Source organism: Fundulus heteroclitus, chromosome 2, assembly GCF_011125445.2.
Source record: "Fundulus heteroclitus isolate FHET01 chromosome 2, MU-UCD_Fhet_4.1, whole genome shotgun sequence".
Classification (NCBI taxonomy): Eukaryota; Metazoa; Chordata; class Actinopteri; order Cyprinodontiformes; family Fundulidae; genus Fundulus; species Fundulus heteroclitus.
Genome location: NC_046362.1, coordinates 8,673,416 through 8,695,448, shown reverse-complemented (window position 1 = coordinate 8,695,448; position 22,033 = coordinate 8,673,416). Strand labels below are relative to the sequence as shown.

Genomic DNA, 22,033 nt, shown 5'->3' with positions numbered 1-22,033 from the left:
TTTTGGCAGCATGTACAGGTACCAAATCCTACTGGAAAATTAAATTAGTGTACACCTGAATAGGATACACCAATATTCGGTATACACCTGTATCAAATAATCGGCTCAATAGCAGGACTCTGGTAAACTTGACGGCTTACTGAGGAGGTAATTCAGCCATTTGATTGGGGTGTGTTGGACCAGGGACAACTAAAAGATGCAGGACACCGGGCCGTCAAGGATCTAAGTTTGACATAACTGGTGTAGAGTATCTGTGGACTCGCATTTTGTGTCTAGTTTCCCTTCATCCTGAAAAAGAGTTTAAACTTCCATACAAAAACATCAAATTTAAAATTTCTGAATGTGGCCAAAAACACTTAAATCAGGTGTTTACGAGAACGGTCTGAATACTTGTGTAAAAAAGATAATCCCGCTTTTGCATCAGCACCTTTCCATCACTACAGATGCTTCTTCTTGGTCTTCTGCGCCACGGTGGCCAGCCTGTGTCAGCCCCCCAAGCTGAAATGGATCTACGTTTTCAAGCGTTTTGAAACGATCCTTTCGAATTCAGAATTAAGTGACAAGTGGATGCGTTTTTGTCTCCTGCAGGTAAAACTTGGACAGGTCTTCTACATGCACGACACAAGCGAGACCACAGAGGACAGTTTTACAGTCTCTGCCTCATCTTATGAGATTGATCGGCGGAGTCACCCTGTCACCATCGCCGTCGCTATCATCCCGGTGAACGATGAGCCGCCAGAAGTGGCACGCAACACCGGCCTGGAGGTAAGGCTTCTCTCCCTCTGACAGAGCATTAGCTGTTACTTAAAGCTTTTGTCTTTGGGGTAAATGAGGTGCAGAGATGCTGGACGGGAAGCAATTCGATACAGAGAACACAACACTTGTTTATTTTGTTTTTTTCTTCCAATTTATTGAATGTTTTACCCTGGATACGATTATTTTGTAGACGTAATATAATATGGCATACACCTGATATCAACTTGTGCATGTTGGGCTGTAGGAGTGTGGGCTTTTCTCTCTGGTTTAATGTGTTGCCCAAACCATAAGACACACATAAAAGAGCAGCGAATGAATGGCCTCATTAGAGTTTATGAGATCCTGAGCTACAGAAAGGAAGTCAGCTTTTAACAACATGTTGGTCCTTTAGGCGTTAATGTGGATTTAGTGATATAGGAGTTTGGGGAATTTCAACAAGAAGAGAATTGGTGCGACTGTGTGGTGTCATTCTGATATGAATCTACGATCTAAAACAAATCTAGTTGGGTTTTTTTTTAATTAATGATCTAAGAATAAATTCTTTAAATGTCATTTGCTCATATCAAACCCAGCCAATAGGAGGTCACACATCTGAATTTCAAAGAGGTTCTTAAAAAAAAAAAAACACTTTTGCACAAATATTACCAATTTCTGTGCTGTTTACAGAGTAACGCTGAAAAGCTGATATTAGCTGGGTTGGCAGCTTTGTTAGCTAGCCTGCTGTCTGCAGCTGTTTAGTCATCATGCCTGTTAGCATGTGTAACGGTGACAGACAGCACTCCTTTCATTCGTATTCTTGGTTCGAAGCCATGGCTTTCCTGAAGGGCCAAGTTTTGCTTTGTCAACGAGAATTGAGAGCTCCCTCTAAAACCCTAACTGGCTTTTTTAATGAAAACAACAACGTTTGAACTGTCTGTGAGGAAACTAGCGACCTGTCCAGGCTGAACCCTGCCTCTTGCCCAGTGGCAACGATAAATATAGATCATGGATATGTCGGTGGACTTTAAACTGTAGTAACAATGTGACAAAAATGTTTTCTTTTATGTCTTTTCAAGCCATAAAGTTTAAAACGGTGGAATACCTTGGGACCGGTAACAGGCCCATGTCTACCAGGAACCTTTACACGGTGTTTTAGGGAACGTTGCGTGAAAGTTACAGCTAACTTTAACTTTTCAGCTAATGTTTTGTAATCATTGGCAAAAAGGTACGGCTAACTCCGGCGTAACTTTAACCCAAAACCTTTAGAAGTTGTGTGGGTAATGTTGATTAAAAGTAACAGCAACCTTTACAGGAACGTTTAGCAAATGTTCCTTGAACATTGTCGGGATGTTCCACTGACGTTCCCCTAGCACGACTACATATGCAGATCATTGAATCGTCATTGTGTTTTCTTGCTTTTCAAAACAGGAGGGGGGGGGTGGCTGAAAAAGTAACAGTCCAATGAAATCTAGAAGAAGATTACTATTGAACCCCTCTTCTTTTCTTCTTCTCTATGTTTGGAAATAGCTGATGATTCTAGTAGATGTTTATCATGGAGACTAGATTGTGGTGTTCATTGGACGGATTACATTCTCAAGTATTCTGCATGCTTTATATCCTTTACAGTCGTTATATTTGTGGCCAAAACCCTTGGCAAGCTTTCAAACTGATTTGCTGTCAGTCATCTAGGCGGGAGGGTGTTCGGAGGTTCAGTTGGGTTCAATCCGCCGTTAGAGAAACTCGGGCTGTGGGGGGAAAAAAAAGGCGGGCTGTAATAGCCCACAAAACCTGGAAACCGACTGTATCATTTAGCCCTCCCCGCTCTCCCTGCGGCTCCTCCGTCTCCCTGGCAACCGTATTTTTGGAAAACCCAACGGTGGACGAGACCGCTGCTTTATGCAGAGTGAACGGCGGCGTCCAATCCCTGTGACTTCCTCTGCTGCGGCTGCAGAATGTAACATAATAACACACGGAGACGTGTAACCCACACAGAGCTGGGCTGGCATCAGCTGCAGGTCGGGCTGATTTAAGGCAGGATGCGTGTGTGTGTGTGTGTGTGTGTGTGTGGTGTGTGTGTGTGTGTGTGTGTGTGTGTGTGTGTGTGGTTGTGTGTGGTGTGTGTGTGTAACCTCAGTAGCAGATGATCAGACATGATGACTTACATGGTCATGACCAGGATCTGCTCAAGCTCAGCTGGTCTTAATAAGTCGTACCATGTACTGTCTCCATCTGCTTCCTTTTAAAACTTTTCCCTCTGTCTGTTGTCTGTCTGTCTGTCTGTCTGTCTGTCGTCTGTCTGTCTGTCATAGATCTAAACAATCTGTAAGTAAATATACTGATTTGAATTGCTAATAGCCAGACATTAGAATATAAAATGCTGCTGATTTGAACCTAGAGTCCGAATGAAGATATCAACGCCCTCTTCTTTTCTTCGTGGCCATGACAGATCTCATCATTATCCCTATCTGTATTTTCCTATTGCTTTTCCACCTTCAGTTCCCCCCTCCCAGAACCTGAGGTCTGCTTCTGAACCAGTTGAGACTTTGGTTGTTCGGATTCAAACCCCAGAAACACTACCGGATTAAAAAATAAATAAATAAATAAATAAATAAAAGCAGTATTGTCTTGTAGAGTCACCTGCAAACTGAGTCATTTGTCTGTGGCTGCTGCTTCATTAGTGCCTCAATATGAAATCTCAGCCATTGTATTCAATCAATTGAATTTGCAATATATCCTCTTTAGCTGCTAAATGCATTGATTGTTATATAAACCATCAATTTGCAGGGCCATTTTTGGAATACCTGCCCTAGATTTGTGTGCGTAGAGTGCGTGGCAATGTAGCCATCTAGTGGTAAAGGCGGGAACTGCACCGTAGAAACGTGTGAGCCAGTAAATACGCATCAGGAGCTAACTGCCAAACGGTGAAGGACATTATGGCCACTGACAGATGAAGCTAAATAAGACTATTATATCTTGATCAGTGGCACCTGCCAGTGGAGGGGCTATATTAGGCAAACGTTTAGTCACAGAGTATATGTGAAGGAAAATTGGGCAAGCCCAAGGATTTGAGCTTGATAAAGGGCCAAACCTTTAATAATGGCTTGATGAGTAGGTCAGATCATGTCAAAAAATCACAGCTCTTGTGGGTTGTCCTTTGCCCGCAATGGACAGTGTCAATCAAATATGGACCAGGAAAGGAAAAAGTGATGAACTGGCAACCGGATCCGCTCTTTGATGCTTGAGGGAATGTGTCTAACCTCTATGCTTCACCCAACAAATGAGCTTCTGTAGCTGATTTGCATAGACACACACAATCAGAGTGCCCCTGCTGAACCTGAGCATCAGAAACAGCCGGTTTTGATTAATCTTTTACGTCCCTTGAATTTTCCGTTGTGTGTCTAGGTTGCTTATCTGGGGCATCGTGGCCACCGGGATTCATTATGTTTCGAAGGAAAGCAGCGTGATGGGCAATGTTCTGCTCACGTACCGCTTACCCAGTATGTTCCTCAAGTTCATGGATGATTCGGCCCCCTGATGGACTGTTGCCTCTTTCAGTGGTCATAATAAACCTTACATCCAGCCTTTTTTTTAAGAGTATTTTCCCCATATCTACCTGACCGGAAATTGCTGGCAGCTGATTGCCAGGTTCACATGAACCTATGAAAATTCCCCTCAGAAACTGTCTTACGGCGAGGCTTAAGCTTGCCATGGAATTCAAACTTGTTGATGTAATGCCTCATCCCATCCTGATCCTCTTATATGAGCCTACATGAAGATGCTCAACATTACTTCCTGCTGCAACAGTGTTGGGAAACCACAGGGTTCTTCCAGTCAATGACATTCTGCTGATGACACCTATCAGACGGTTCACATCGTCAAGAAAAAATTAAAAGTCTTGAAACGTAAGCCTTAATTTCCTCTTAACCTTTAAGGCTTGGGGACTTTCTAGGAATCTGATTAGAGCACATCCTTCTCAATATTAGCCGTTGTGCCTGCAGCTTTTTCCTTAACCCGTGGCAACATTAGCGATGTGAGCAGACCTGGGGCAATGATGGCTGGGTATAGTAACATAACTATTTCTCCCCTGGTTCCTAAAGACTTTCCAGGTGGGTGCTATTATCAGCGGAGTCATCTACGCGTACTGCACCGTATCTGGAGTTACTTAGAGAAAGCATCTCTCTCCTCTGAAGGTCTGTGTGAGCAGAGGGATAAAGTACAGGAGTGCATTGAGCAGTCAAGGGATGGTGGGTGTTCTGCTGGAAGGCAAACAGATCCACTTCCACTCTCCCTCACAAAGAGTGGAATTGGCTCGGATTGTTTGGGTTAGTCTCCATTTACCCACCATCTTTGAGGCCCGAGAAATAAGAAATAACTACCAGGCTGCGTATTTGCAGGCATTGGGGAGAAAACAGCCCCGAGGAGATGGAGGCTCTCAATAGCTTGGCATTACCGGATGTCCACAGACTTTAATGGTGCTGCGGATAAAATGTTACCCACTCTCCAAAAGTAATAATACCAATTTAACTTTTTTCATACTTTTTGTCAAACATAACTTCAATGTATTTTATGGGGACTTTATGTGAGAGACCAGCACACAATGGTGCCTAATTGTAAAGTGAAAGGTTGTGGAGAGGCTGCGTTCCCAAATTCTACAAACAAAAATCTGAAAAAGCGTGGTATGCATTCTTTCCCAGCCCCTTTAACACTGATACTCCTCAACAAAATTCAGTGCAATCAGTTGCCTTCAGAAGTAATTAGTAAGTAGTTGCAATTTATTTTCAGTAGCCGTCTTGTAAGGGTCACGGAGGTATGTTAAGAAACACCAGTGAGCTAATGGCGTGGTGAAGACCAACAACACACCAGACAGGTGAAGGAGAAAGTTGTAGAAAAGTTTAAACCAGGGTTAGGGTCAGTTTGGGGCAGAAATTCTCCCTTTAGCAGGACAGCGACTCTAAACATACAGTCAGAGGTACAATGGAAAGGTTTTAAACAAAGCACGACGTTCATGTGAGAGAATGGTCTAGTCAAAGTCCGGACCTGAATCTAATTGGGGATCTCCAGATTGCTGTTCACAGATGTTCACCCAATCTGCCAATCTGTTGGTCTCTCACATTCGATTCCAATAAAATACACGGACCTGTGTGGTTGTAATGTGACAAAAATGAGTAAAGGTTCTAGGGGTATAAATAATTTAGTAAGGCAAAAAAAAATTAAGTATATATATAAACATCTGTCCTCTTACTTGCAAGCTATAGACAAATCAGAGAGTTATCAATGTCAGCACCACTTAGGTAGAAAACTCCGCTGGAAGCTGGAAACAGCTTGAAACCAGTCTCGTGCCTTGCCGAGCGGGTCGATGCTCAGGAGGAGGTACGTGTTTGGGAAATTCCAACTCTTTAAACACCGTCAGGGGTCCCCGACAAAACAGGGTGACTCACCTCTACCTCAGAGGCTCAGAGACCACGCTACAATTTTCCACCCATTAAACACCACCACCACCTCTGTTTTCTCCAAACCGTCTGCATGCCAACCTCGTGTTTTACGGCAAGCACGAAATACGCCTAACAACAATATCATTAACAGTTATGTGTAACAAGAACCTTAAGAAAAATGGACAGGTCAGTCCAAAAATGGGTAGAAAAACATTAATGCAAAACCGTCTCTATGTCTGTATTGTCTACATGTACACTGTGTTATAAATGTTTCCATATTAATCAGACATGTTGCTGTTAAAAGTGATTCTGATTAATTCTGTATTAATTTTCTGTGATAATGCAGAAAAGTTCAGCTGCAGCCTCTTTGCAGTGAACAACAACAGGACAGCTGATTTTCCTTCCACTCAAGCCTTCCACTTGTCTTTGAACTTGTCCCCGGTTCTAAAAGTTGTCATTAGAGCGGAACAAAGACACAATCTCACAGTTAAAGAAAAAAAAAAGCCCAGAGTCTGTGATGATGGATTACAGCTTTGAACTGTTGATGCAGTGTGTCATCGTGATGGAGCTTTGATGGAGTGTGAAACTGAACAGGATGTTTTACGCAGTGGACTGTAAGGCAACTAAATTATACACTTCACAACACATTTGTTACATTAGAGCCTGCAATACTGTACCAGAGATGGCATAACGGCTGGGAACAGAAAACATTTCTGTGTCTTCACGACATGTCCAGGCTGCAGGGATTAAACATGCGTGGAAATTTAGCACAGCACTGCCATCGTATGAAGTCAAGCCATCCACCTTTCCTGAAATCTTTTCATCCTTTATTTTAACATTAACCACCCTGTCGGTCTGAGCATTCAGGGAACTGTAAAGCAACTGAAGCAGCGTTCAGTTAATTGCAGCCCTGGTAAAGATTGGATGGTTTGAAAGAACTTAAAAATAGAATCTCTTATGGCAGTAATGTAATTCCTCAATAAAAGTTTTACAATCTCACAAGCAAAGATGTGAAATGGAAGAGGTTAGGTATATATATATATATATATAAATATATATATATATATATATATATATATATATATATACTGTCATTTTCAAAGTCAGTTTTGTTTCAGAGGCTCCATGCACTACGTGAAACATTTTATATAGATTAGCTGCTATACAGACGGACGTTTTCACACCTTTATTTTTGCTAACTATGTTGGTTTTCTGCTTACAGTTGGCGAAAACATGTTTAATTTAAGATTTGAAAATTACATCAGCTCAACAAAAAAGTTTAACACCTGCTTAAAGATTGTTATTTTCAAAGGGTCTTTATTCTAAAAACCATCATCAGAATACATAAATACGTCTGTATATGAAAAAAGACAAGCAGATAGTTCGGACTTCCTGTTTTTCAGCTCAACTCAGTATTTACTGTTTTCTGGGCTCAGCACATCCATTCAGAATTAGATCATATGATCACAGGAACACATTAGACTACTTGTTACAATGCTGCCCATGTTGGACAGCGCATTCACAGCCGACTCTCAGCGAGCGGCACTAGCAAAGTGATATATCTGAGTCTGAGGAATCTCCTCTTACTGCTGCCGGAGGGTTCTTACTTTTTATCCAGAGTCTGGGCGAAGAAGGGGAGGCGGGGGGCTATTGGAGGAGGAATGACTCCATAGATCGATAGAAAACTCTTATTGCAGGGCAACCTTAGCTCACTCTCCTGACTGATCCCAGCTATTTAAGAATGCCTTTCTCGGGATCTGGCCCATTTCTTTCAATTAATGCTCCTTTCAGCCAGCCAACCATTAGAAGTCCATTAGAGGCCCTCCACCCTGGGAGAATCATTCAGCCTGCAACGCTGCTCCAACTTTTGATAACAGAAGCGTCTGGGCTCTGCAGTGGACGCATAATTAACCCTTTTAATTGTCTCTTGAGCAGTGACTACGGAGCGAGCTGCGTCTTGTTTCTCTGTTTAATTTTGTTGTTGTTTTGTAGAGATGCACCAAGCAGAGACTTGTGGCTGATTTCCAATGTTTGGTTTGTGTAAAGATAGCCGTGGCGATATAAATTTGTCTTTTGTCAAATCAAACACTTTTGGTTAGTCTTCCTGCAGGCATTAATTATTCATTTCAGGAGCAGAGATAACATCCCGCCATGTGAGAGAACCAGATTTCTAAATCAGGTTTCTGCTTTTTAAAGTTGCTTTTCGTTTTAGCGGTTGTCACGATGAGCTTGGTTAGCATTAGTAACTCTAGACATCAGTCTTTTTTTGCATTCTCTAAAAATGTTGATGATCGCATTCCCTCTAAGGTTTCAAAAAAGGCTCTCAACATTTTCTCGGTCCATCGCGTTCAAAGACAAACTGAGGTTTAAAGCTTTAGAAAGATGGAACACAGCAACTTTGTTGAATTGCGTTCAATCAATTGCTTGTGTTGTTCAGTTAGCACTCTTCCAAATTCAACAAAACTCCTCAAGGTTTGTATAGATACTCGTCCTCTGGCTAACACTTTTTGATACCTCAGACGGTGGGTCATGAAATTACCAAAACTTATAGCTCTCTCTTATAGCAGCTTGAATGAACAACGACAAAAGGCAAGGCAAGGCAAGGCAAATTTATTTATATAGCACAATTCAGTACAAAGACAATGCAAAGTGCTTTACATGATTAAAATATAGCAAAAATAAAACAGAATAAAAGCAAGTAGGAATAAAATGTAGATAGAAAATAGAACAAAAAGTGGTGATTCAGTTAACTAGAACACTCGAAGGCAGTCCTAAACAAATGTGTTTTTAATCTTGATTTAAAAGAACTCAGGCTTTCCGCACCTTTACAATTTTCTGGAAGTTTGTTCCAGATAAACGGAGCATAGGAACTAAATGCTGCTTCTCCTTGTTAAAAGATACTGTTTCCCTTCAAATGACTTCTGACAGCTTTTGTTCCTCCTTTGACCTCACTTTGAAACACTTATTAGCTAAACTGGTTACAATGTAGTGAAAAGGGGTTTGGCCCGTCGCAGATTTATTCTCTTCTTTGATATTTTATTACACGTAATATTTTTTTTTAGATTGTCAAACCAATTTGAATGACAAATAGGGATAGTCTCTCTGAATTAATTTAACTGTTAAAGGTATAAAACTTTCCAAACCAACCTGGCCCTAAATAAAAAAAGTTCAGTTTCTCTAACCACACCCAGGTCTGTTCCTTCCAGACCTGTAGGATTATAGAACCTGTCTCACAGCACGAAGTAGGCTGACAGATGGCAAAAAAAATCAACACGACATCCCGCAGTCTAGGAAATTTAAGAACAGCTGAGAAACAACCTCCTAGGGCAGAAATGGCATCCACTGAAGAGTTCCAGGACCAAAATGATGTGTGGAGAAAATTGTCTGTCGGTTGATGAGAGAAAAAGGTTTTACAACCAGTTACAGCTGGTGTAAAACTAACACGAACACAATTTGGTTTTGACGAGGACCTAAATGCAGAGGCGCCAAATAACAGAGCTCAGACGACCAATAGACTGCCGACAGCATCAATGACTGACAATGGTGTGAGTGAACAAAAAAGTATTTATTCAGGACAATTTGCTGCCTGAATAAACACCTGAGGAACAGCTTTGAGAAAGTAGGAAACAATTTCACAGAGGCACACACAAAAACAGAACATTAGAATAACTAGAAATGCAAACAAAAGATGAAATGGCTAAAATCTACTTCCTTTATGAAGGGAGAAAGCCAACATTACCAGCCTGGCCCTGTCTGAAAAGGGAACTGCCGCTCAAAAGTAACAACTGTTTGTGCCAATACCAGCAGCAACAACAGCAACTTGATAATTGGGAATCTGTCTTTCACACTTCTGCACAGGAAGTTTTACTACTTCGGTTCAGAGAGTAGCGTGTGTTTACTTCCTGGTTCCTGAGCCAGTCATATGAGAGTTCCCAATGTTCCCAAAACACAGCTCAGCATTTGGTATTTTATCTTGGAAAAAAACATGGAAGCCAGTAAGAGAAGCAGACTAGAAACAGAACAAAAATACAACATCATCTATCTGTCCTGTTTAAGTAAAATTTCAGTGGGGCTTCCCAACAGCAACGGATCGTTTAGAAACGGCATATTAGATTGTTGTCAGTGGCAGGCTGTTATTCTGATTTGAGGCATTCGGTGTCATTATTACTTATTGCTCCTTTAATGTTTTGTTGCATAAACCAAGTGCACTTGAGGTTAAGGTTACAAACCGATGGCTCTGGCAGAGCAAAGTTCATGGTTCAATCAATTAAGGCATCTCATCCACGTCCACTGTGTCTGACTGTCAGTAAATGTCTGTCTGAAAGTCAGAGCTTGCCTCTTGGAAGCGTAGGAAATTATCCTTTAAAAACTTCATTTTATATTTACTCGCATTGTTTCTGCCTGACGAAATCTGAAACATTTTACCAAAAAAAAAAAAACGAAAACAGAAGACATCTGCAAAGGGTCCCCTCTCCAGTTCTGTTTTCTGGTTTTGCACCGTCCCTGCCTGCGTGTCACCTTCATCTCTGTGTGACTCCCCATTCCTCCTGTCTTTGATATCCCCCAGGTTCTTGCCGGCGAGGAAGCCGTCATCACCGCCAGTATGCTGAGGACGGAGGACCTCGACACCCCCGCGCAGGAGCTGGTTTACCACATAGAAATGCCAACCAATGGCGTGGTGGCATTAGGAGAGGAGCCGAGGGAGAGCATCCAAAACTTCACACAGGCTCACATAAACAGAGGGGAAATCATCTTCATCCACAAGGGTGAGGGGCCAAATACCACCATCTCTAGCTCTCTTATTAAATCAATTATAAGTGCAGCCGATTTTATTATTAGTATTTTTTTTGCTTTAATTTGCTTGAATGCATGTGTCTGTGCACCTTCTATGCAGTCGAAAGTAATTAGAAAGCCTCTGGAACTGATCGATGCGCCTTTTAACATAAACTGAGGCTGTGCTGTGATAAAGTGAACAATTGAACATGCCTTTTCCCCTCTTTACCGTGACACATAAACGCTTTTTTTGCTCATCAAGGTCACCGAGGTAGAGCAAACTTTTAATTACATCCTGCGTTTACAGCGTGGGCAAATGTAAAGCTCGATTAGAGAGGAGAAAGGAAACTTTCCTCTTCTCCGTCCCTCCAGGTGAAGAGTCCGGTGGGTTCAGCTTCACAGTGACGGATGGAGAGCACACCTCTCCTCTCTATCATTTTGCCATCACGACCAGGCCTCACACCATCACCTTGGAAACAGGGGAGGAGCTCGTGGTGTTTCCAGGTAAGGATGCCGCGAGGCTGCCCGATTCTCAGCAATGAGGAGAGGAATGACTTGTGACTGACTGAGCGGGCCCATCGCCGGGGACTGCCCCTCTTTCTCAGAGCCAAAAACTCAGAATAATTGATTGAGTGAGCTGCCGATTAAACAAATCCACAAACTCATGCTGAGGCAGAAAAGAGGGGAAGTGGGTAGGAGAGACGAGTGGAGGAGAGTGAATGCTGAATGGGTAAACACTGCCTCAGTGAGAAAGAAAATTTGGCGGGGCGGTTTGGAACAGCAGGACAGAGTTTGGAACAGCAGGACAGAGATGTACCTGTCACCGCCTTTACGCGTCTCTGCACGGCTGCAGAACTTCATTCCCTATCCATTGAACCTTTCCCCATTTCATCAGCTGAATTGCCGTTTATTTTATTGGGGCTTGATGTGGTGATCAGGTGTCTTTAAAAGGCCGTCGGTTGCACGTTCTTTTTTTCATCGATATCACAGTGATGGGGGATGAACATAAAAGCACGCATTTTGCTAAAACGCATTTAATGTCGGGATTATAATGTGACAGAATGTGGAAAGGTTTAAGGTGTATGGCTACTTTTGCCAGCACTGTACTGCAATCATATCGGAAAGTTTTTTATTTATTTATTCGAACATGATACAAATATAAAAATAAAATAGTGCACAGTAACAAGAAGTGCATAAGAAAGAAGAGAAAATACAGATTTTTGTTTCAGTTAACATATCATGCTCAAAACGGGATAGGAAGAAGTGAGAACTTATAAACTCCTACCCCTAAACACTTGAGATTTTAGAGTCCTACTGTCATTAAAAAAAAAAAAAAAAAAAATCAAAATCAAAGTGGCAGTTTGAAGTAACAGTTACTAATATTTACCTATACATTTTCCCATTTTATGCTGGTTTATCTTTCTAAACCCTTACACCAAGTTATTATCTTCAATACACACCTTATTGCTTTCTGTCCCCATGTGTATATCTATTGAAAATTACCTCTTTGTACCTTCTTTTGAATTGTGTTAAACTATTGCTTTGTTTTAAATCTTCATGTAACTTATTCCATAACTTTACACCTTTAATTGAAATACAGAAGCTTTTCCTTGTTGTTCTAAAATTGCGGATCTTGAAGATTGACTGACCCCTTAAGTTATACCCCCCTTCTCTTTCAGAAAACGTGCTCTGTATGTGCTCAGGTAACAACTTCTTTGATACCTTGAACATAAATTGAGCCATTTTAAATTCTACAAGGTCGTCAAATTTGAGAATTCTGGATATTATGAAGAGCGGGTTTGTATGCTCATAATAACCGACATTATGGATGATTCTAATGGCTCGTTTCTGTAGGACGGTTACCGGATGTAAAGAGCTCTTGTAATTAACTCCCCACACTTCACAGCAATATGATAAATATGGTAAAATCAGAGAGTTATATAGAGTATGAAGTGATTTAGCATTCAATACATGTCTAGCTCTGGCCAATATGGATATACTTCTACTGAGTTTACTCTGTAAGTGTTGAATATGAGGTTTCCAACTGATTTTGTCATCTATTATTAAACCGAGGAACTTATTAGCAAAAACCCTTTCTAGAGTTACGTCCTCTATTTGAACTTGAATTTCAATATTTTTATAACAGTTCCCAAAGACCATGAATTTCGTCTTGTCCAAATTTAGGGATAATTTATAAACTGTTATAAAAGTGAACTGAATGGGAATAAACCTTGTCTAAACAGCGCCCCTTAATGGACAGAAGTAGTAGGTGCAGCATTATGCACTTGTAGTTCTCCTAAATTTTCCAAAATGCTCCTGAGAGGAGCTGCTTTTAGCGTCCATCTCGAATCTACATCGAATTTATGTTGTGCATTTTAGTTTGATGCAACTTTTGAAATGAAAGGGTTTAAATAAGGACTTTTTTTTAGTCACATTCTATTTTACCAGACATCCGTCTGGACCCATTTTATTTCATTTTTATTTTCATTCCATATTATTTGATACATTATTATGTAGTATTTCATACCTGCTTATGTTTTAATTTGTGCAAATGCTTTAGGAGATATTTTTTTATATGTAGGCATGTTTATTATTACTCACATCCATTACTTTATGCGCTATGCATCATATCAGTTGTCACATTGGCTTAGCTTGGACATGTCAGACATGGGATGCTTTTGTGAGGTAGTTGTAGTGTTCAGGAGTTCTAGCTCCTGCTCTTCATAAGAGACCATTTTCCACACAGAACCCTTTTTTTGTGTGTGTGTGCCTTTTCAGGAACACGTCAGGCTATCAAGAGCGCCAACCTTGGAGTTGCAACCAGGCAGGATGGGAGTGACGCAAGCTTCCTGCTCATCCGCCCACCTCGCTTGGGAAGGCTCATCTTGGCCAAGGACCAGAACCAGTTTGAGGAAAGTCTCTTGATCTCACAGTCACAGGTAACTTTTGTGACCTAGGCTCAGTTTGTTTCTTACAACTTCCTACAAGTCTATCAAAACATTGTTCTCGTACCTTAACATTTAATCGTGATAAATAGAATTTGGACATTACAGCAGTAAAACCAGGAGTGTTTAATTCTAGTGAAAGAATTTTATGCACTAAGCCGTTGTAGCCACAATAGGCACTCAGCAATGAAATTATAGGAAATTATTATGTTTCAGTAACAGGAGAACATTACCTGTAACAATTGTTAAGCTATTTCATAATAGCTATGGATCAAAAATTAGCTGGAACAAAATTAACCTATTAGTAATCACCCTCCTGTTTCTATGAGCTACTGCACCCTGCTGGCGGTGAAACACCTACATGGACCCAGCTCCTTTCCCCTCAAGCGACCACCACTTGTATTTAAAGGGTTTTGGACAATCAGCACTTGAAACAGAGTACTAACTTATTTAATCTAAGAAAGTCAGACACATGTTTCCAGTCACATCAGCGCTGACGGGCTCTTGATCGGGCACGATGTAGGAAAAAGGAATGCAGCAAGAGCCCCAGCTGATCTTCCCGTAAGCGTAATAAATAAGTCTAGGTACACGCCCATGCAGGGGCTGTACACTTCCTCACATTTCATCAGTGAAATAATGTGTCACCACTGGGGTGCTATCTGATAGATTGTGCAACAGAGTTGTGTCCAAGATTATCTAAGTGAGCATGCAGCTCTCAGGATCACTGACCGTTCCACTCATACATCCCATTTTTAACAAGCGTGTGGGCATAAGACTGGGGGAAAGTTTGGAAGAGAGCAGAAAGGGGAATGGAAACATGTCCAGTTCCTGCTGTTGGGTCAAACTGCTACTTTCTTTCTCAGCACCAAGTTGGGTTTTTTCTCCAGCTTCTGTCAGTTCTCAGCCTTTTCTCTCACTCCGCTGGAGGCTCTGGTGGTGCTGACTTTGCAGCTTTGAGGCTGTTGGAGTTTGATCTCTCTCTGGAACTCAGAGCTGAACTTTGACGTAGTTCTGCTGGATAAACCAAGGGTGCATCGAGGCAAAACCTAAAACATATCTTGATGGAGGAAGACTGTGAACAAAAGCAAAAAACCCACAGTGAATTCAAAACATCGCAGCCGAAGTCTAACCACGTTGGTCTGGGCTGGCTTAATCCGACCAAGCCTCTTCTTGATCAGTTCTAGCTTTGTGACTCCCTTGGTCGGTACATCATTGCCTTAATGTCCTTTCGCACAGACTAGGTACTTCCCAGCACACATAATCCAACCAATCAGGATGTCATCAGGTGTGTTTGTGGCATATCAACATTGACAAAACTGAAAGAGAATCACCAAATTTCATTTAAACCTCTTCATCTTTGTTTACGACAGAGATGCGGCTCAAGGTCTCAGACATGCATGGAAATGGACTTAGCAGGGGAACACACAAGGTTGCCTTCATTTGCCTATTCGTTGACTCCTCTAAATAAACTGTTTCCTGCCATAACATAGCATTTTCAAAATCTTAAGAGCACTGTGTGTAGAGTAGCCAATTATTATATTATATTATATTATATTATATTATATTATATTATATTATATTATATTATAAATCAGATCCCCTCTTTGTTCAAACCCCCTTAAATCAACTCGTTTGTGATTACCTATTTGAAAATGACTGGCAGCGAAGAAACATATTATTTGAGTCTTTTGTAATTTGGAGATTATAAAAAAATCTTCTTTATCCTGTAATTTACCGGTGAAATGTTTTGTTTAAGTGAAGTTTTCTGTTTTGGGTGAATGTGTGCCTTTTGTTGATTCTGACATGCCAAAGCTGTCAGTGAGGAAAAAGTAGGTTCCTCATCTCTACCAGCAGGGGGCAGCATTTAGCATGATGTTGCAGTAACTGCCTGCGGTTTTGTTTTGTTCCGTCATGGTTGTCAATTACAAGTAGGTTTGAAAAGACAAAATAATTCTGAACTAAATTCATCTCTGCTGTGATGCTGCACAAAAATTGCAAATTCCTCCACGTTCACAAAGGTGTGCAGGCCTGAGATTTTCAATTCCTTGTTTCATTATTGTTCAGTAACTCTGTGACTTATTTACTAAGACGTTAGTACAATGTTCCTCTGTACAGGCTCTTAACACAGTAAAAAGTCAAAACAATAAATGCACCATTAATTGTTAGGATTGTTGGGCCGATGTACATGCCACTGCCAAGTGTTTTTTGGTCTATTCAAGAACTTCTGTCCACATCCATCCTTGACTGGGTTTACAAATCTAACACTAAGCTGAGCTGGAAACACAACCTCATCTGCCTGGCAGTCTGTGTCTATGCCAGCCTTCATAAATTATCACAGCTCTATTATCGCTTAAAATGCATATTCTTTTCTTTATTCAGTGCCGCAATTTTAAAAAGATATAATCATGAGTCTGACGTGATGACTAAGGCTACCGGTCCATCCTGTATACCCGCTTGTCCTTGCAGGGTCGTGGGAGGCTGGTTCCAATCTCTAGCAGACTAAGGTCATGATCTCTGAAAATGAATGTAGGTCAGCTGTTTTCTTTGAGATAACTGGGTGATGGGTGATGTCTCCCAGGAGCCAAATCACCAGTCCTGTTACAGATCACACTCCCAGGCCGCTTTATTAGGTGCACCTTGTGAATTGATTATTAACGCAAACAGAAATTCAATCTTGACCCACTGGGATTTTCACACACAACCGTCTCTTATCCAGTAAGTCACAGTGGTGTGGACAACATTTTTTTGTTTTTTTAGGTCAGAGGAGAAAGGGATGCACCAGTTTGAGAACATAGAAACAGAACTGTTAAAATCCTCACTCTCTCAAACCAAGATATGTGCAGAATCATCTCTGAATGCACAACATATCGAACCTCAAAGCAGGTGGGCTACAGCACCAGGATCCACACCTTGAAGGAAGTGGAGATTTTAATTCACATATGCTCAGCAAAGCTGGACGGTAACCATTTGGAAAAGCGCTTCCTGGTCTGATAAGTCGGGACTTCAGCTTCAACGTTCAGACGGTAGGGTCAGAGTTTGGTGTAAACGACGTGAAAGCGTGAATGTTGAAAAGTCTCAGTCTACCAGAGTAGTGTTTCAGCCATTCTTATCCCTTGATGGCCATTCTCTGACGGCTCCTTCAAGTAGGATAAAGTTCCTTGTCACAAAGCTCAAACCATCTTAAACTGACATTCTCTGGTACACCAATGGCCGCCACAGTCACCATTCCTCGACCTAAAAGAGCACCTTTTGGGAGAGCGTGGAACAAGAGATCAGCCTCTAGATGTGCAGATGACAAATGTGGTGTGAGTCAGTGGTGCTATCCCATCTGTATGGACCAGCGTCTCCGAGCAATGTTTCCAACACCTCGTTGGAACTCTGCCTTGATGGTTGAAGGCAGTTCCAAAGACAAAAGGAGGTCTGAATGAATACTAGCAAGGTGTGCCTAATAAAGTGTCCTCGTGACTGGGCCTAGTGTAAACGCAAGAATGGAAGGGAAGAACTAAACTGAAGACGTATTGATGTTTATTTGACAATTGATATTGTTTCTTTAGGTAGGAAAAAATTTTAGCCTTGAAATACATAATAAGAGAACTAATCTGAGGTCAGAAGGCTTTAGTGTCATGAAATGAATAAGACACCATACAGATAATCCAATGTCTTAAAAATGTGTACACATTTAAGGCATAAAAATAAGACATATCTGATCCAAACTTTTCTGTGCAATCAACAAGAAGGCAGTGTCCTAGTAAGGATAGTTGAACAATATGTGAGTGAGAGTGTAAAGGAGAGAGGAAGAGTTGAATTCAGGATGAAGGTGACCTCAAAGTAAAAATCCAGGCCATCACCGTGGGGTTCCCAGTTCAGAACAGCCAAAGTGGTGCTGCTATGACTTTTATTTCCAAACAGAGAAAGAGAAAGGAAGACATAAAATCCACATTTCAAAACTAAAATCTTGTAGTTAGTGAGTGCAGAATGTGACTTTAGGAGATGAGGTGTCTTCAAAAGACTTTTGCCCAAATGTTCCACAATGCAACTGAAACAACATCTAAACAAAGTAAAATTAAGTTTGGATCAGACAGATTGTGGTTTTTACACGTTTCCAGTCACGTATTTTGTTGGTTGAAGCAGCAACACAAAAAAATGTGAACGGTAAAAAAGGGGGTTAAATGTCACTAGATGTAGCTCCTCGTTAGTTAATGCTATCTCCTGTGATGCCCAGCTGGAGTCTGGAGCGGTCTACTACGAGCACCAGCTGCCCACCGAGCCTTTCTGGGTGCTGAGGGACTCCATGGAGTTCACGGTGTCCTCGATGAATCCAGAGGTCCGTCGCGTCCTGCCCATCACCGTCTCCTACTACGCTGCTCACAGCAACATTTCCTCTCAGATGTGGAGGAACAAAGGTAAATCGTTCGATGAGGCGAAAACGTGTTTTTAACACATTGCGCATATCCGTTTTCAGAATGGAAAATGTTCTCATAGTTACATGTTACTGTAAATCTTTCAGAATGAGCATTTTCATGCTCAACTCCTACACATACTTAATAGACTGTCTCATTTAATCAAGATTGAGATTAAAGTTGATCGATTAAGTTTAATAATGAGATTTATTGTCAGATGCCTCGTTATCCATCTATACTGTTGACACAGCAGTAAGGAGATCATTTGGACAGTACTACTTGAAGACTAATCTCAGCTGGTTGTAATCTATTTAGTGTTCATGTATAAATTCTTTGCTGTGATGCTCGTAGGCTATGGCTCATTCTTTATTTTAGAAAGTATTCCTTGTTTTTACTTTCCTGAGTCATACATAGTTTTACCAATAGTGCTTGTGTTGCTGCTGCTGCTACTGTAACAGGCTCCATCTTTCTCTGCAAACGTTTCAACAGCCTGACCATAACGTGATGCACAGTTAGACATCGACAGGAGACAGCCTTGCCTCACTGTTGAGTATCTTCTGCATATTAAATTAGAGGACTCTTGGGATTTTTACTTGTTGTTTTCTCTTCTCTCAGGGCTTGAAATCGTTCAGGGCCAGACGAAAGTGATTGATGATTCCATTCTTGATGCCTCCAACCTTCTGGCAAGTTTACCTGAAGATAAGCAAAGAGGCGTGGATGTTGTGTTTGAAATGAAGCAATTCCCTAATCGTGGTCGCGTCACCCTGGGCGGCGAGGACCTGCCCCGTAATGAGCCGCTCTTCACGCAAGAAGATGTGTCTCAGGGGAGGCTGGAGTACCTCCACGATGACTCGAGGGCCGCCGCGGACAGCTTTGCTTTCAGAGCCCGCCTGAAGTCAGAGGGTGGAGATTTGGCCTCCCCTGCTCAGTCTGTAATCCTGGAGGAGATCTTTTACATTTCCGTCAAACAACGTGGCTCCAACCCCCCCGAATTAGTCACAACGGATATGCTTCTGGAGGTTCTCCAAGGCTCCAGGGCCTTCCTAACCCAGAAGCATCTCAATACTCAAGACGAAGATAGTCCACCAGATGAGGTGCTCTTCAAGGTGACCAAAGCCCCCCGTAATGGTCACCTCTTCAACTCTGTTACGTCAGAACGTATCTCTGAGTTCACTCAGGAAATGATCAATCGGGAGGAGGTGGCCTTCCAGAGCGATGGCACACTTACAAATGGATTTGTGGACTTCACTATATCAGATGGCGAGCATGAAACAGAGTCCCACACTCTGCACATAGGAATCTTAGCGCGCACCTTGCTTCTCAAACAGGTCCCTGAGATCAAGGTACAGCAGGGAGACGATCAGACTCTTGTGACTGACAAGATGTTGAAGGCCTCTACAGGAGGCCCTGTAGAGGAGGACATCCTTTACAAAATCACCAGCACCCCGAAATATGCAGCTGTCATGGTGGACAGGCAGCCCACATCTGCGTTCACCCAGAAACAGATCAGCGAAGGCCGAGTCAGCGTCCGCTTTGTCAAGTCCACTTCATCCCGAGACAGTGTTTCTTTTACAGCCCGCAGCCGGGCCGCCAACGTCGCCTCTGTCCTCAACATTACGGTGACGCCTCTGGCCAACATTGCTCAGGATCCTCTGTTGCCTCAAGGTTCCCTAGTCCGACTGGACAGAAAGCTTTTGGATGCAACTCCGCTGGCCAACAAGACCAGAGACTCACCCACATTCACGGTCATCCAGCAGCCCAGAGGAGCTCGAATTGTGAAGTCTGGGGGTCCTGATGCCGGTAAGCCCATGCAGACATTCACCCAGAAGGACCTGGACGAAGGTCGCGTAGCAATGGAAATATTAGATAACGCTTCTAGATCAAAAGCTGGGGGTGGTCAGGATGAAGCTCGGTTCCTGCTTAAAGCCCACGGGGTCCCTCCAGCAGAATGTGTGCTGTCATTTCAGACGAGCCCTTACAACGCTTCTTCAGTTTACCCTGCCACTCTGCTGAGGATTCCTGATAATGGACAGATTCTTAGCACCGAAGGAGCTAGTTTTACCACTGCATCCCCGGGCTCTAGAACCCACGGGAAACCACACGTCTCCCGCCGTGGTAACTTTTGGTCTGTCTTCATCCCCATCTTAGTTGTCCTCCTGCTCTTGCTTCTGGCAGGCGTCTTGGCCTACTATCTAATCCGTAAAAACAAGACGGGCAAACACAACGTGCAGACAGCAGCCTCCAAGCCCAAAAATGGAGAGGTGGCCACAGCGGAGACCTTCCGCAAAACTGACCCAGCCAATAACATCCCTATGTCCAATGTGGACTCCAAAGGCACGGATCCAGAGCTCTTGCAGCACTGTCGGACAACGAACCCGGCCTTGAAAAAGAACCAGTACTGGGTTTAAAACCCTTTGATTCCGGACAAAGAAGGAGGAGGACTTCATTCTTGTCAGTATTAAACGCTTTTCCTGCAGAAGGTTAAATGAACACACACTTTTGACGCTAGTTTCCATTGACTTATCTCAGAACAGCTGTGGACAAATTCTCAGGCAAGAAAACACTGAACACACATTGGCAAAGAAGGAGATGGGTCCCACCATTCAAAGGGCTCATGCCTTGTCTATTTATTTCTGTTTTATTATTCCTCAATGTCGAAGGGCACAAATGAAGACATGAACATGCAAAGTGTTTGCAAAAAAAAATATTTTTGACGTGCTCGACTATTGCATTTAATATCTCATAGGCAAATCATGCTGGTAGGTACGCGCTCCATTGTTTTTAATAAACTGATTTCAGTTCTTGGATGGTACGATTATTTGATTAACACCAAAAAAGTCAGATATACGCTCAACTGGGACAGTTTCTAGGTACATAGGAAACAAATCAGCATCATCATCTGTCCTGTTGACTGAGAATGGTCCGAAAAGGAGAAAATATCCAGTGAGAAAAACATTCAGTGGACGAAAAGGCCTTTTTGATGACAGAGGTCAGGAGAGAATCGGCAGCTTCAAGATTAAAGAAAAGCAGCAGAAGCTTGTAATAACTAAGGTATGTGGACTCTAACCGTTGAAGCAGATGGCATACAGCAGTAGGATATCACACCTTCTGCCCCTCCTGTCAGCTAAAAGAAGGCTTAACAAAATCGGACAAGAGGTGAGCAAAACGTTTCCTGGTCTGATTAGTTTCTATATCCCCTAGGACATACACAGGATGGGTCACAATTTGGTGAAACAACATGAAAGCATGTAAATAAGCTTCCCTAGTTTAACAGCTCAGGCTGGTGATGGTAGTGCGACCTATGGAGGATATTTCCCTGGCACACTTTGGGCTTCTGGTGGCTAGTTGGCCACCTACTAGTGTACTGCTCCCAAACAATATATATATATATATATATATATATATATATATATATATATATATATATATATATATATATATATATATATATATATAGTGTTCCCTTTCTCCTGTGGCTACTACCGCCAAGATAGGTCACCATGTCACAAAGGTGAAATCTTTTCAAATGGGTTTGAACATGACGATGCCTTCACTGTGCTCCAACGGCCTCCATAGTCCCCAGATCTCAATCCAGTAGTAATCCTCAGTGATGCGATGGAACGTCAAAGCCATGGGTCATAGACGTGCAGCAGACAAACCTGCATCAGCTGCACGATCCTGTCACGTCAAATCACTTTTTGAATTGAATCTATGCCCAAACGAATTACAGCTGCTCCGAAGGCACTCC

At 42.1% G+C, this 22,033-nt stretch overlaps 1 protein-coding gene across 1 annotated transcript; it reads left to right on the top strand.

Moving 5' to 3' along the window:
- Positions 1 to 588: 588 nt before the first annotated feature.
- cspg4 (chondroitin sulfate proteoglycan 4) lies at positions 589 to 21,214 on the top strand (the record flags this gene model as incomplete). Its single annotated transcript, XM_036147186.1, is given in 6 exon segments — positions 589 to 765; positions 10,735 to 10,933; positions 11,313 to 11,444; positions 13,719 to 13,879; positions 18,108 to 18,288; positions 18,901 to 21,214. Coding segments are annotated over 6 exon segments (2,643 nt in total), but the record flags the coding sequence as incomplete, so codon positions are not given.
- Positions 21,215 to 22,033: the final 819 nt, after the last annotated feature.